The sequence below is a fragment of the Semicossyphus pulcher genome, unplaced genomic scaffold (assembly GCF_022749685.1).
Source record: "Semicossyphus pulcher isolate SPU_LCO1_2020_fin unplaced genomic scaffold, fSemPul1.0.p SCAF_6, whole genome shotgun sequence".
Taxonomy (NCBI): domain Eukaryota; kingdom Metazoa; phylum Chordata; class Actinopteri; order Labriformes; family Labridae; genus Semicossyphus; species Semicossyphus pulcher.
In genome coordinates this window covers 16,490,230-16,505,643 of record NW_027211737.1, presented here as the reverse complement: position 1 = coordinate 16,505,643, position 15,414 = coordinate 16,490,230, and the positions used below count along the sequence as shown (strand labels likewise).

Here is a 15,414-nt window from a genome sequence, read left to right as displayed (position 1 = left end):
TGCATTAGAGCTGCATTAAACAATAGGGCATTCAAACCATTCATCGTGAATTTACTGCCGGCTGAGCAGGTCTGTCAGGGTCATAAAAGTTTTCTGGCCTCAAATAATTCTGTTCATTCATGTTACACTAAAATAGCATAATTGAAAAAGCTTGTGTGTTCAAATTCAGAAGGACATTGTGCAGTTATGTTGTGTGTCAAATGTTTTTTATTTCAATGTCTTTTAGTATGTGCTTCAATCAAGCACTACAAAGGAGCTTAAAGCTATAATAAGGAGGATTTTCCTAGAAAAATAAACTATACACTTCTACAAGTATAATAGAAATCATCACTTATGGGCCTCTATACATGTGTGTTGGTGAGAGTGTGTGTGCAGACCCTTGTGAGACCCTTCCCTCTGCATCTATTCTGTTTTGCTTTGCACGGGACGTTTTCAGGAGGGGCGCTGTCGTGGTTCCCTGAGCCAATCACAGCGTATAGGTGAGAGTGGGAGTGGTTCAAATTAGCAACTGGGCCCCATTCAGACCGGCGAACATGGTTGGCCTTCTTACTGTTGGACAGGTAGGTGCCTCAAACCGGGTAGGACAAGCTAACCAGCGGTTAGCATGCTAGCGCAGCGGTAAGCGGCAGTTAGCATGCTTGTGCTAAGGTAACCGTGATGCTGTCGGTGTTAGCTCGGCGGGGTGGGCATGTTCTCGCACAAGAGACTGAGAGTGCGCTTCTGGTGACGAAGAGCCCAGGAGGAGGGGCCCAGTTTGAATGTGTAGAAGGAAAAATTCTACTTATCCCTTTAGCTAAAGTATATTATCACTCAGCAATACTTGAGCAATAAGCTGAACAAGGCCAACTGAGAGTATTTCAATGTGTGATTTCCATTTCAACATGGGTCATGCATTGGCATGTGTGGCACTGATAAGGCTTTTTACAACAGATTAGTCAGTCCATTGCCGGTGAAGACAGAAGTGCCTTTTGTAAGGCCACCAGTAGGAACACATAACTGTCAACATGCAAAATGGAGGGATCAATATTTCACAAAAAGTAGTCGCCCTCTTTTCTTCCGACTCATCACTGGCATAATGGTGCAAACCAACCTCACAAGTGCCTAAAAATAGCTCAGAGTCATAAAAGAATAACATCACAGAAGAGCCAAAATAACTCAATGCCAAATCTGAAACTGCAACGTCAAATTGAACAAATTTTGCCGACTGAAAGATTAATTGTGGAGTGCTGTGTGAACCCCAAAAAGTCTAGTCTGTTACACTTTCCAAATAAAACAAGTCTACATCAACAGGCACACACACATACGTACTGACAGATTGATTTGTGGGAGAGGAAATGATAAATGTTGATTCTGGCTCTGGGGCTGTTTTTCTAAGATAGATAGATACTCAGAGGGACGCATGGGACTTGTTTGATTAAGATAGATTAAGTACTATTAACTCCTATGGAGAAGCCGTCAACTGGCTGTGGAAGTGTGGTACAAAAGGTTAAGGCACGACGTTTGCAACATTACCGCTTTGAGACCTTGATGCAATGTGAGTTAAAGGTAAGTTCTGTAAGAGGAAGAAATTGGACGGGGGGAGGAAAGACAGAGAGCAGGTTTTAAATAGAGCCATCACTGTGGTCGGTTGTTATCATCGCCTGTTGAAAAGCATCACTGGGGAGGTAAAGGGAGCCACCCCTGATGCTGTTCCAGGAATTGCGTTCTACCTCCGAAAGGTTTTAATATAGATTAGGTGTCCATTCATCTTGCTGTAGTCACAGTACGAACATAATGACGCGTGATTGCCAGTTCTTTAAAACCTGTTTTTATCCTTGAAAATGAAGGATTTAATCGGTGATGACATTCAGATGAATTGAAATGGATTTAAGCAAAGAAAAGAACAAAAGAAAATTCAAATGCACTTTAAAAAATGACCTTTGAGACCTAAAATTTGCTGATGCGTTTTACATATCCATGTTTGATTCAAACAACATTGAATGAAAGCAATACAATGAGTTCCGACTAAAAAAAAACAGTCTAGATTACATATTCTGGCATTATTTAGCTGTTTCTAACCAGTCAAATAAAGTCTAGATCCAGAGACAGATCTTAAACCAGTTTGCGAGGAGCGAGTACAGCCATGGGAGGCGACCTGTGAAATGATGCATCTATTCTTAGAAGCCTAATGCACATGCTCCCCTGGGCCGCCTTCCCTTAAATTATTTTAGCAGTGGATCCTGTAAGTGGGCTGCGCTCGGAAAACGTTGAAATATTGATTCACTGTGCTGTAAATTTAACTGAATGGTAGACGGCTCTCTTCTGTCTCCACACGTGAGAGGCCTTGTTCTTGAGAACGCTTTGATCCTGAAAACAAGTAAATGGATTTCACAATAAATGGGTTTAATGGGTATTAACGGTAACTTGGTTGCTCCTGCAGGCTGTTTTCTGCTCACTATTTCCAGCAGTGTTTCGATTATGGTTGCTTCACTCAAAGGTAATAATGTAGCATCATTAAGACACCAAGCTACAGCCATCATTCTCTTTAAGTCTATCAACAGCTGCTCGTCCCTGAGCATCAGTGGGCATATTAGCACAGATGTAAGGTACACATTTCTATTTCATGCTGTACATCCATGTGTGACTGTGTACAGAATAATTTGGAACATGTTTAAGGTACTACAGGCTATAAATATACATACTAGGAGAACCGAACAACCCTTCTCTTTCACACTGTCGGCTTTTACTATAATTTTTTCTTCTGCAAATATCCCCTTTTATGGACAATGTTTAACTGGTATGCAGTGGTTAAAAGTTTCATTGGCACTTTGAGAAGCAACACTGTCAATCTTGGCTCGTAATGAAACTTTTTTCATATCGTAAAAAAAGAAAAAGAAGTTGTGAGAACAACAGCACTCGCTGGGCAGAGAGTTCAGGACGTGCAGTTGAGGTTACAACTGCTTGACCCCATGATACAATATTATTATACTGCTGCTATAACTCGTGCCTTAGAGAGAACATACAGTATGTTCATGTATGTATAGAGCTTAGCAACAGCAGCTGTGAGGGTGAGTGTGGTTTGGCAGCAGTGGTGTGTTCTCTAATAGCCCTTATTCTATACCTCCTTAGAACCAGCCTTGTGGTCAGACTGGCACATAGCAACATATGTGTGTGTGTGTTTGTGTGTGTTTCTGTTGTGTGTGCCAGTGTGTATGGGCAGTTGGTCGGTGATTAGCGGTCAGTAGCACTGCCCTTCATCACCATAAAATGGATTTAATAGGTGGTGTAAGATGTAGGTTTGGTTTGATTCTTGTATCTAGACACAAGTATATTGTTTGCTAGGAGTGAGTCATATATTATGTAAGATTTAACAGCCACAGACCAATGAAATAGAGACGAACATGGTTACAGACGTAGAAGGAGGGGGAGAAAAACAAATAGGAAGCCAGGAGGGGATGAAGGTATGATAAAAATGAAAGGGGCAGAGAGGCAGATCTAGATAGATGACCTGTTGAGTGACATCATGTGTTTGTGTCAAAAAGACTGGCTGTCATCAGTCCTTAAGTCACCATTAGTCTTCGTCTGCAATGTTTAGATTCCTTCAAATGCACAGCATATCAGTATCACCGTACGACCATGCTCCCACTCTCCTCCAATGTTAATCTACATGTCTGTCTTCTCAGAGCAGTGTTAATTACGTCAACGAAAAGTACGTGGATAAGTGTTCGTCAACGACTTTTTTTCATGACGAAGACGAAAGGTTGATGAGCTAAAAATAGATCTTTGACGACACATATGTTTTGTTTTCTTCAACGAAAACTAAAACAGACACTTAAAGAGACGGAGAGATGCCCTGTGGCTACAAATTAGGAGAAAGAATCGATGAGAGAGAGTCCAGGTTAGATTATCCAAGGTAAGGCATCTGGATATTACCCAAGTAAAAGTGTTGAAATGGTGCTTTACAGATTCAAACACTTGGTAAACCCTGTCACTTTGATACCAATTTCTAATAGGCTACCTGTATAAGGCTAATCAATCAGTTGACTAAAAGGAAAGACTAAAATGTGATGATGTTTTATTGACTAGAACTAGACTAAAAGTATAAAGGGTAAAAATGACTAAAATGTGACTTAAACTAAAAAGCAAAACCCAAAGTTAAATCATATCCATTCTACACTCAGTTTATGTCATTCCAAACAGAAACAATGCCTTTCTGTTTCACAAAATTGCAATATTTTTTTTAAAAAATGGAAAAAGAAAATATATCTTAGGCCTCCAGAAACTGCCGCAGAAAATACTGGTTTGATACAACTGGTCATTTATCACCAGGGACAATATCAAGTTTAGATTTTTACACTCAAAAAGTGGGTGTGTCAGCACTTCAACAAGGTGTACATTAATGTTAATCAGTTGGGCATTGGAAATAATATAAGTCCCATGTTTTATTCTTGTGTCACTATAATTAATTTAAGAGGACTTTGTAGCTGATATACTTAGATGTGACTTATTCCTTAAACTGGAATTATTAAAAAAATACTTCATATTATCCAGTTACTACTTCATGGTCTTAAACAGTGTTGGGGGTAACGTGTTACAAAGTAATCCGTCAGAGAAGTCGGAATACTTTAAAGAGTAACGTAATGTTACGTAGCGTAACATAACGTGTTAGTTTTCCTTTTATTGCAACAAAAAAAAAGAAAATCCCTGAAGCACTGTTTATGTTTCCCTCCTACTTCTTTGCAGGTAGCTGCGTACCAGCAGAAGGTAAACACAGTTGTGTCAGTGCGTATGCGTAGCTAGCTAGCTCATTCAACTAGCGAGCTGGCAGAGAGGACAGAATTTTCTTCTTGGAAATATTCCCATTATTTTTGATTTTTTTTTGGCGAAAGGAACACAAACAATGTCACTGTGAAGTGTAAGTTGTGCCTGGACAATAAGTGCTCGTCAGCTGCAAAGAGCTCTACTTGAAATTTGAAGACGCATCTGCAGCTAAACACAGCTCCACAACACTGGTGGGACTAAGAGCCTGTGTTGTATTGTTGTCATAGAAACAGCTGTGCCTAATAATGTATGCCTCTGCCCAGTTCACTGTCACACTGTTGGCATAATAAAGAGCTGTAAAGGTTATATTGTGTCTGTTACTCCTGTTATTAGGCTGCAGAGCTACAGATTATGGGCTGTAAACGAGGCTATGCAATGACGGTGGAGTCAATTCATTCAAAGGTAAATGTACAGTAGGCTACACGCCGTCCTGACATTATAACCAACGTGTAATGAGCAAAAGTAAAAACTTTAATGGCAGTAATCTTGTAACATAATGAGTAACTTTTAAAAGTAACGTTACCCAGCACTGGTCTTAAACAGGCCAAAGAAACATCTACTACATCTGCACCCAAAACAGCACCTTTACTGATTCATACTCCTGCCAACTTCTTGAAACCTCAAACCACATAACTGTTAATGTGATACTGCAGTAAAGATCAGCGAAGGCTGCTTGGAAATTAAAGTTTATTTATCCTGAACGTCTCTTGGAGTAAGAAAATCTTTACTGACCACCGTCAACATGTATTTCCATTTATCATTTTTCTCTGTTCATGCAGGATTTAGTTAGAAAGTTTTTCTCATAATTGATTTCAGATGTGACAGCTTCCACATGTCAAAATCCATGATAGTGTATACTGAGTCTCTTTGGTGTAATTTTAGCTTGTCTGTTTTTCTTTCTGATTCCTTTTTCTGTTTCTGTCTTCTGTCCATCATTCGTTGTCTCTCAGTTACTCAAATAGTGTCCTCCATAGTTTTGAGTCCATACACACACACTCCCATACACAAACACACACACACACACACAAACACAGAACTGTGGTAAAAATACACATGGCATCAGTTAGTGGGAAAAGTATCACATCCAAAGTAATAACACAAACATGGCAACCCAAAGCGGCCCCAAGGGGGATTGGCACAGAACCTGGCAAGCCATCCATCATCAGTCTCATGTTGCTGTTAGCCTGTACACTGCCAGTGTTAGTGATTTGTGTGAATGCGGCCGTACTCTATGTGTGAACGTGGGTGCAGAGTGTGCGTGTGCCTCACACTGGATTTCGTGTGCCTGCCAATGAAGCTGCATCATCCCGGCAAAAACGGAACAGAAGCCTGAGCAAACTTAGAAAAAGGATTACCGTGTGTCAGGATCGGACTTTAGTTAAGGTGATGAGGGGAGCTGTGTTTGTGTGAACTTTTAATGTGTGAATGAACAGCAGAGTGAAAGGGCAACTAAAGGTAACAATGAAGGCCGAGAAACCAAGGGACCATCAAGTTACTTGTTCTCGCAGAGGGACTGAAGCCAAGGATTCTGCGCCAGAACTCTTGATTGCTGCACTTTCACTGCAGACAGTGAAGTGGAATGCAAAGAGAGCGAGGGAAGGTTTCCTGTGTGGTCAATACATGACAGATGGCACATGAGTCAGTCGAGCTATCTAAACTGTGGTGGTGGTGGGGGCTTGAGTTAAGGAGACACTAGAAACAGGGAGAGGTGGTGAAAAGACCACCAGAAAGAGAGGAAGGAAGGAAGCTTTGGAATCAGTCTTCATCTTATAAATTACTTATCAGCCATATGGCATTGCAGGGATGCCATTCTATAGCTGTATGTGATGAGTGAGTGTTTTTGCTTGTGTGTGTGTGTGTGGAGGAAAAACAGGGTGCTGGAGTGGAAATATCATGTGTTTGTGTCTTACCCTGGAGATAGCGAGGGGCATGTTGAAGTCCTTCCCCCCCTGCAGCCTGAAGCCCCAGGGGGCGGGGCCTGAGAGAGTGACGCTGTAGTTGCTGCTCATGGTCGCCTTGATGATGTAAAACGCGCCGGGTATTGATTTTTACAGAGAAGTGATGATGCTGAGGGCAGGGAGAAATGTTGCAGGTCAGGCGATGACAATGATGTCACTGGGTTTTGCTGATGGGTCAGAAATTTCAGGTCAGATGTTGCTCCGAGATCTGAGGGGAGATATGGAGGAGAAGCATACGTTAGATTTGTTGTTGTATGGCTATATAAGACAAAGGAAGTGATGGGACATGTGTGGTTATTGGCTTGAGGGTGGATGTGTTCAAATGAGGATGAGGGGTCAAGAGGACAATGCAGAGGGAGGAGAGGAGAGGAGAAGCGCCAGCGAAAAGCAAATTAGGAAAATATGTGTTATAAAATCAAACATTGTAGTAACAGACAGTTTAAGTTAACAAATCAAAAAAACTATATACCACATGGATTTTTATGGAAGAAAAAAATGGTTACAGGCTTATTTTACAACTGGCTCATAAGCAGGTGAAGATATAAACAGATACTCATGCAGAAAAATAAAAGGATAGTTACAGCTAGCATGAATATAATTACAGCACATTACTAATTATAACTGATTATGAGAAAGGAAAGGCTGTACCTGTTTAATGGTTATTCCAGAGAGGAGAATAATTCCTTCACAAGCAGGTAGACAATGTAATCCCTAGTTTCCCCTGGACTATCCCCTTCCCTGCCAACACACTGTGTGTGTGTGAGAGCGCTGCAGAGGGATGCAATGCTCTTATATACCCGCTAATGACAGAGGGGAGGGGAAAGGTGGAGGAGGGGGAGTGAGGAACGGGGAGGCGAGAGGAAGAACGGCTAGAGGTTAGGTTGGGAGGAGAGAGGGAGGAGAAAGAGGAGGGGAATGGCCCATGGGTGGAGTGAGTGGAACACAGAAGAGGAGGAGAAATCAAGGAGATGATATGAAGGGGGAGATTAGGGGATGGGAGGAGACATCCCTCAGAAAAAAAATGAGGGGGGGCAGGAAAGGGGGGTGACAGCGGGGGATTAAGGAAAAGAGTGTGGGAGCACTGCACACAGAGAAAATGACAAGGGGAGGGAGGGGAGGCAGGGCACGGTTTATCTTTCATCCGGATATTTTGGGAACATGGACTCAGTGCTGCAGGCTTTTGATTTAAGGTGGAACGAGCCGTAACCAGATCATGACCCGAGGACACGTCCCGAAGGCCTCACAAAGGTTACCTTTAGGTGACACACTGGGGTGAAAGCTCAGTATCACCGTGTTCAGCTCCTGTGATATGTTTCACTACTGCTGCACTGTGCTCATTTCTGAACAGAGATGTTTTATTTGACGAACGTAAGCAATCTAGAGACTCATTGCAGCACCATCATTTCCATCTTGCTTATTTCTCAGTTTCTTCATGATTTAAGTCCTGACAGCTGGCAAGTCTTCTCCCTCTGCACTTGTGCACTGGCTTCCTTCCATTCTCCTTTTCTTGGCCAGACGGATCAATATTGACTTTGTATTAAGAGTGATATAGTAGTGGCTCAATTAAACCCTCATCCTAATACTTTCTTGGCCCTGACCACCACACGCACCACACGCACACACACACACACACACACACACAGCATGTCTTGCCAGTTCATAGCTGGGTTAATTAAAGTTCTAGTTATAACTGCTGAGTTCACAGTCGAAGTACAACTGTTAGTGAGAAACATATATATCTAAGAGGAGCTGGAAAGTCGAAGCTTGTTGGAGAAGCTGGACATGAACATAGAGGAGAGAAAAGTCTGGACGATCTTTGGAAAAAGAAAAATGCAGAGCGTAAAAGTGCTCCAAAGACTGATTTGCAGGGACTACAGGGGGAGGAAACAGGATCTTATTTGACCTTTGCATCATGAAGCAAGCTGAATACTATTTTAAAATCGCCTCTCACACTTTTAATAAGATAACATCATAAAGATTAAGGCTAGAAGATGAAACAATCACATATAAACACAGTATGCTCATCATTAGCCTTTTAATAAAGGTTACCACACAGTGTGTCTAAAGACGCTTTCCCACTGGTCAAAAAACCGGCTAACACCCGGCTTTTTTGCTTCATGGGAAAGGTTACAATCGCATTCAAACCCGGGTCAAATGTCTCTGCAGTAGACCCGAGTAAATATCGCCTCGGCTTTGATCGGCATTGGTGGGAACCCAAAAACCGCTGTCAACATGTTAAGCTCCGCCCCCTCCCGGCGCGATGCTATGCTCCGTCTATAACTTTTGCAACTCCTTGAAATCTCAGCTACAAATTCTGCCTATCTCCGTCACAAACGAACATCTTTACAAATAATAGTAGGCGCATTTGTGACGTCAGACGGTGACGCAGCAGAAAAGAGACCGACAGGAGTATACTCCACTGGCAACGGGAAAAGAGACAATCAGCATCTATACGTGGGTCTTCCCGGGTCTGAAAAACCTGCATCATCGCGTTGGGAAAAGGGTATATCACAGACAACACATGCTTAGCAGAGCAGGTGCTGGAAGGAGCAGAGGTGGTAGAGTCATTAACCCTGTGACTGCTGCAGAGCTTTGGGGGTAACTTAAATTTTACAACAAAGCAAGTTTAAAAAGCACAATGTTTATTCTGATCCATAGCACAGATGGATGCTCATTCCTTTTGTAGAAAAGGATCAAACACATGTTTATACAGGGCGATGACATGGATGATGAGTGAGCCCTGGTTAGCCTTGTTTGATGCTGTGCTGAACACCAGACTGCCCTGTAGAAACCAGCTTAATGCCAGCAGTCCCTGTTGTTACATTAATGAAAAACACTGCACACCAGTTTATCACTGTTGTTCACATGTTGTATCCTGCAACAACAGTTACTTCCCGCTCTGTTTCTGGTAAGATTGCACATATAACACCGTACGCTCAGGGGTATCCAAGGTGAACAGGAACAACAGGAAATCAGGAGTGGACGGACAGAGTAAGACAGAGAGAGAGGATGGTGAAAGGTTAGGTTGATTATAACTATTGGGTCCCGTGGCAAGTTATTTGAGGTATGGCTAATATTTTTAAATACCGGGTCATCGGTGGGAACTAGGGCTGGGCGATATGGCCAAAACCCTATATCACAATTTAGGATTTTTCATATCTCCATAATGATACATATCACGACATATCATGTTTTCTGGTAATTTAATTAGTCCATATGAAATAACCACATGGCAAAGCCTGTTTTTGGACAGTCCTGAGTGAATTAAATACTTTAATGCACATTAATATCCATGTTAATAAACAACGCCTCCCTCTATGGTCTGCTCCAGGTTCAGCCGCTGGTTTTGTTACATCACGATAGACACGATACGGATAAACTATATATATTGTCATATTGCCCAGCCCTAGTGGAGACCATTCAAGTTAAGGTCACAGGAAACCATCAGTGACTGTGCAAAAGTCATCCACCACTCTGACTCTTACTACTCACAGAACTAGGTTGACCTGTTTCTATAGAGTACATCGTGCACTGCAGATGATGCTATCTCACAGGATCATGGACTTCAAGAGAACTGCCCCTGAAAAATAGTTTTTGAAGGTGTATTTAAATATGAAAAAGTTCTGGTAGGACAGGATTTAAAGGTGACCCCTAATGTCACAGTCCCGTGTGACAAGTAGGCTGGTTTTGAGTCTCATGGAGATACAATTTCTAAAATATGGGCCCCACAAGTGTATTTCAATTTTTGAAGACATTTGATAAATTGTTTTTATTGTCAAAAATGGCCAATGGCCGAAAACTGTAACAGACAGAACAAAGGAGATATGTGGGCCAGAGGATAATGATATCAAACACCAACAATAGAGAGTGTGCAATAGCACAAAACCTCAGACACTCTGCCAGTCCTTTGTTCTGTCAAATGGTCTGTTCCAGTCCCCATATGCTCACCTCTCCACATGCTTAATGATCACAGCTTAGCAGCCTCCAGCCAAACACACACATGTACAGAGCAGCTCCACCCCTTCACGGTATGTTAATCTGCCCCTCTGAATGACATTTAATGCATCATCCATGTGAGTAAAAGGGGAACACCCGCCCCCTATTCTGCCAGCTGCCCCGCACACACACACACACACACACACACACACACACACCGACCTGGAGGGTCACAGCATGCGTACAAACTCTCTCGTGTATAATTTGTATGTTTAAGGTCAAGCATGAAGGCAACAGCTGTGGTCTGAAAAGCATTAATTCTAAATTATGCTGAAATACGGGTTTGATCGTTTGATAAACTTTTCTTGTGTACTGTGACTCAAAATGTACTTAAATATTATGTAACAAGGAGGATGGTTCTAGCTTGCAAGATCATAACAAAGCAAAGGCGAGAAATTAAATAACCTTTCTTAGAGGACCTTAGGAAGGCAAATTTGTTTAGCGGGATATAAGATTGAAAATTGTAGATATCACGTTCAGTTAGACGGATGAGCAGAGGGCGAACAAAATGATTTGGTAGGCAATACTTTCACTCACAGGTGTAAACACACTCGTCTACAGGAATACAAATGTGTGTAAGGTTGTTTATATTAGGGAGAGTATTTGTCTGGCAGCCATCTAATCAGTCTGACCCCTCCAGACTGATATAAGCCGAACTAATCCCGCAAACCATCTCTGTAAATACCGCACAGTAAGGGGTGGGCTTAGTACAGTAGTCTTTTTCTCGCCCAAGATTTTGTATTTTATTTCTCTCCAAGTGCCCGTTACTGCTTAAAATATTATCTATCATAAAAAAACAGAGTAAGCTGATTCTGGCCATATGTATGATTTCAAACCAGGGGTACCTTATTTACTCACTGCTAGTTTACAAGTTAGCATAACAGCTTATAGTGATAGATAAACATTTTAATACTTTAAATGATTAGCTAAGAGTAATGGCCAAACATAGACTGTATAAAAAGATGGACGACTTGACAGCTCCCTAAAAGTGAAGCCAAAACCTCTCTATCGCCCCCTGCTGACTCGCTGCAGTATAGGTCATAAAGCCCGCCTCCTCCATGTTAACAGATGGGACATGAGTCAAACTATAAAATCAAAATACACGTCACATAATTTTTTCTCAATCATGGTTTCTGTCATTATAGTTAGTTCTTATCATGCTGATTTCCGTCCACGTGTTCATTTTTAAGTTTATTTTTAATTGGTAATTTAATGCTGTTAAAAGGATGATTGACAGCTCTGTTGACAAATACGGCTCCTGCAGCCGATCTGTTCTGGATTAGCAGAGTAGAGGAGGAACGATGAGAGGAAACGTAACTAAAACAATCACTACAGTCGTTGAAGTTTCCATACCTGTGAACGTCTGCTTCAGATCAACACAAGAAGCTGTTCTGCTGGTAAATACGTCGGCGTGCAGGATCCTTGTTGTTTTTTCGCTAAGTTAAGTGTGTGTTTTGGTTAGTGGAAGTGGTTTGCGCAGCCTCTGGCTCCAAATGACGTCACCATCGCAAGATAGCAGCGCCTATCACAGGGGCTATTTTGGCTTCACTTTCGTACAATGAGAGCAGATAGAGGTGTGTCGTCCATTTATATATACAGTCGTCGGTTCAAATTATAAGATCGAAGTAAAGGATAAACAGTTGAAAAGGGGAGCTAAAGTAATGGATGAAAAGTTGTAATAGTGAGTTAAAGTATAACAACTGTCTATAACAATTATAAATGTTAAAATATTTAGTCAGAGTAATTAGTTGAAATATTTAGCTGAACAAGTGGAAAAATAGTTCTTACTTAAGTAATTGTTGAACAGCTGTAACATTAAGCTTAACCAGGAAGGCTGGAACACATAATACAGGGTAAACAGACTTAGATAAAGAGGGGAAGACAAGACTGCATCCACTGGTGACACAACTCAGGCACAACAATCTCACGCGGAAGTGTTGAACATGTAGGAAAGGATAACATTAAATTCCACTGAAATCTCACACGAGACCTTAGTTGTTGCAGGAAGACGGAGAGAGGAGTGAGAGAAGACGAAGACAAAGGGGAGAGAGCATCTTCAGCCATGACAATCTTTTAGATAGCACTGAGCAACACTTTCTGTACTCCAACACAGCAAACGGCACTTCTCCCACTGCTCCCTCCCTGAATACTGGATCGATTTCATTAATTGTTGCCTCCACTGGTCACTTACACACAAACACATGGGAAAATAGGGTTGAAAAATCCCGAAGTTATCCTTTAAGTGAAAATTTAGCAGGAATGTTTGGATACCTCAGGCCAAAGATGTGCTTTGTCTTGACTTTATGCAAAAAACATAACTTTTTTTCTTGGTCGTGAATGACCACAATTTAGTGTGGCTACCTTTGGGGAATGGTACAGCAAAATCCCCCCAAACCCCACAACTTATTGGTAAGATTCACAAACTGTTCAAATAAATACTGAAAGCATGCCTGGAATCTAGAGAAGAGCCTTTTATCAGAACGCTGAATCTCCTCTGTGAGCTCAGTCACTGTTTATAACTGCCTGCGTCCACAGTGGAAAATATTCCTCCCTGTTTGCCAGCCAACCAGGCAGACAGAGATAGACAGACAAGCACACCGGGAGACAGACAGCTCAGCCCGAGCGATTGTCCTTCCTAAGAAAGATAAACTGAGAAAAATCTGGCTTCAGCCGCACAGAGACATGAACACACAGGTGCGCACACACACACACACACACACACACACACACACACACACACACACACACACACACACAAACACAAACACACACTTAGTCACAGACCACAGTTGTACACATTAAGTGCTTAATGTTTCAGTCAAGTCTGGGTCAACCAAAGAGAGGAATTTTAAAAGCCAAGTGTTATGTTTCCTTTGAGACATACAGTAAACTCATTTGGACTATCCACATCCAAGACCTTTAAGATCAGCTGCTCTTAATCGTTCCTCCACTCCCTATTTGGAAGCAAAGTGATAAACACTCAAGTCACTGACCTCAGGCATAAATCTACTTTTTTACACAATCAATCATAATCTAATGAGCAGATTGCCATGCTCCCCAGAGAATGAGCTGGGGAGAAACTTTCCATTAAGAGCCCAGTAACCAGCAAGGCAGCAAGATAAGCAAAGCAATCAGAATCCTATTTAAACTGTGAATCTTGGAACACTAGCAGGTCTTTATCATAATGGTCTGTGGGTTAGGGTTATATGTAAACTCACCGGCCACTTTATTAGGTACACCTGAAAAATCGAATGCAGTTTAGTGAAGTTTAGTTTCTGTTGACTGAGGCCGTAGTTTGAGTTGGTGTTGTGCTGAACTAAATTATACTGAGATGTGTCTCTCCCTATTTACATACATGAGGGGGCCAGAGTATTAGAAACACCTCTGAATATAACGCAGCTCAGTACAGCCCCACCACCAGTTATGATCTTGCTGCTGAAATATCATTGAATTAACACCTCTACGACAGCTCAGAAAAAGGCCTGTACATTACAGGCAACATAAAAGCTTATCTTGAGCTGGTGTATTGGATTACATTAGGTTTTTCAGGTGTACCTAATGAAGTGGGCAGTGAGTATATGTGTGTATGTATATGTTTTTAACTTGTACTGTTAAGACACTAGTGCTGCCCTCAGTCGGCTACCAATAATTGGGTTTGGGTATCTGCTGATACTGAATGTCAATTAAAGCTCCTGTGAGGAGTTTTTCGCTGGTTATGAAACAGACTGAAATTATTTTTGATTACTCTCTATGACCTACAAAATCAAACCAGACCATCAGCAATAAGATTGATTATTTCTATATAGTTATTTTTAATGCCTGAAACTGCTGGTGGGGGGTAGGTGTCATACGAAGCGATTAACTGCACGCTGCCTTTGTTTACATTTTCCAGGACAAAATTTAAAGTGAGTGATACATATTACTGTTAAAGAAAGCAGGATGACATTTTTTGTTAAAAACCACCACTTAAGTGTGTACAGGACAAAATCAGCAAAGAGGTAAGAGGTACGGCTTTGTCCACAGGGGGCGCCAATTATTAACACAAACCAAAAGTTCCTCACAGGAGCTTTAAGCTCTCTCCGCAATGTGTCAAAGTTTGTAAAAGACTTGACTTGTCTTGTTTTTTTTATATCCATTTGTGACCTCAAAAGTACTTGTAAGTCAATCGATTGCTCTGATCTTTGCATTTTTTTAAGTTAAATAGATCGGCCCATTACTGGCCCCTATTTTCACTCATACCTGATCCACCTGTATGAGTCAATATTGGAGGTAAACTATTAAGGTATGAAGGTAATGACTCAAGTCATTGGTCAAGGGGACTGAGGGAAGTATCCTCCTATTATGTTTTTATTCTTTGAAAATATTGTATTGAATAAAAATTCAACTAAATAGGTCCTTTCTTCCTGTCGTCATTCGTACAGGAAACTGTACAGGTTATGAAACGGTTACCTAAAACTTAAAGGCTCTTTTTTGTGTGTGTGTTTGTGTGTAAACTAATCGTTGAAACAACATACCAAGCACAGTACATATAGAAAAAAACGTATCATTATCAAAAGAAATTTGTGTTCTTTAGAGTTTGGAAATGTTATTCAATCTGGAGTGACCAAAAGTAATTTTCCCTCTGACAGCTCATACTGGCCTCTATTATCAGCTGTAACAA

The 15,414-nt window shown here is 41.4% G+C and overlaps 1 protein-coding gene across 3 annotated transcripts in view; it reads right to left on the bottom strand.

Moving 5' to 3' along the window:
- The window catches only part of pdlim5a (PDZ and LIM domain 5a), a 60,990-nt gene extending 53,478 nt beyond the window's left edge, over positions 1–7,512 (bottom strand). For all 3 annotated transcript variants that reach the window (XM_069682928.1, XM_069682926.1, XM_069682927.1), the window contains exons 1-2: positions 7,407–7,512; positions 6,711–6,966 (exon numbers count right to left, since the gene is read on the bottom strand). In XM_069682928.1, coding sequence (XP_069539029.1) covers positions 6,711–6,809 — 99 coding nt within the window. In that variant the 5' untranslated portion in view covers positions 6,810–6,966; positions 7,407–7,512. The remainder of the gene's footprint in view (positions 1–6,710; positions 6,967–7,406) is intronic.
- Between the last annotated feature and the right edge of the window lie 7,902 nt (positions 7,513–15,414).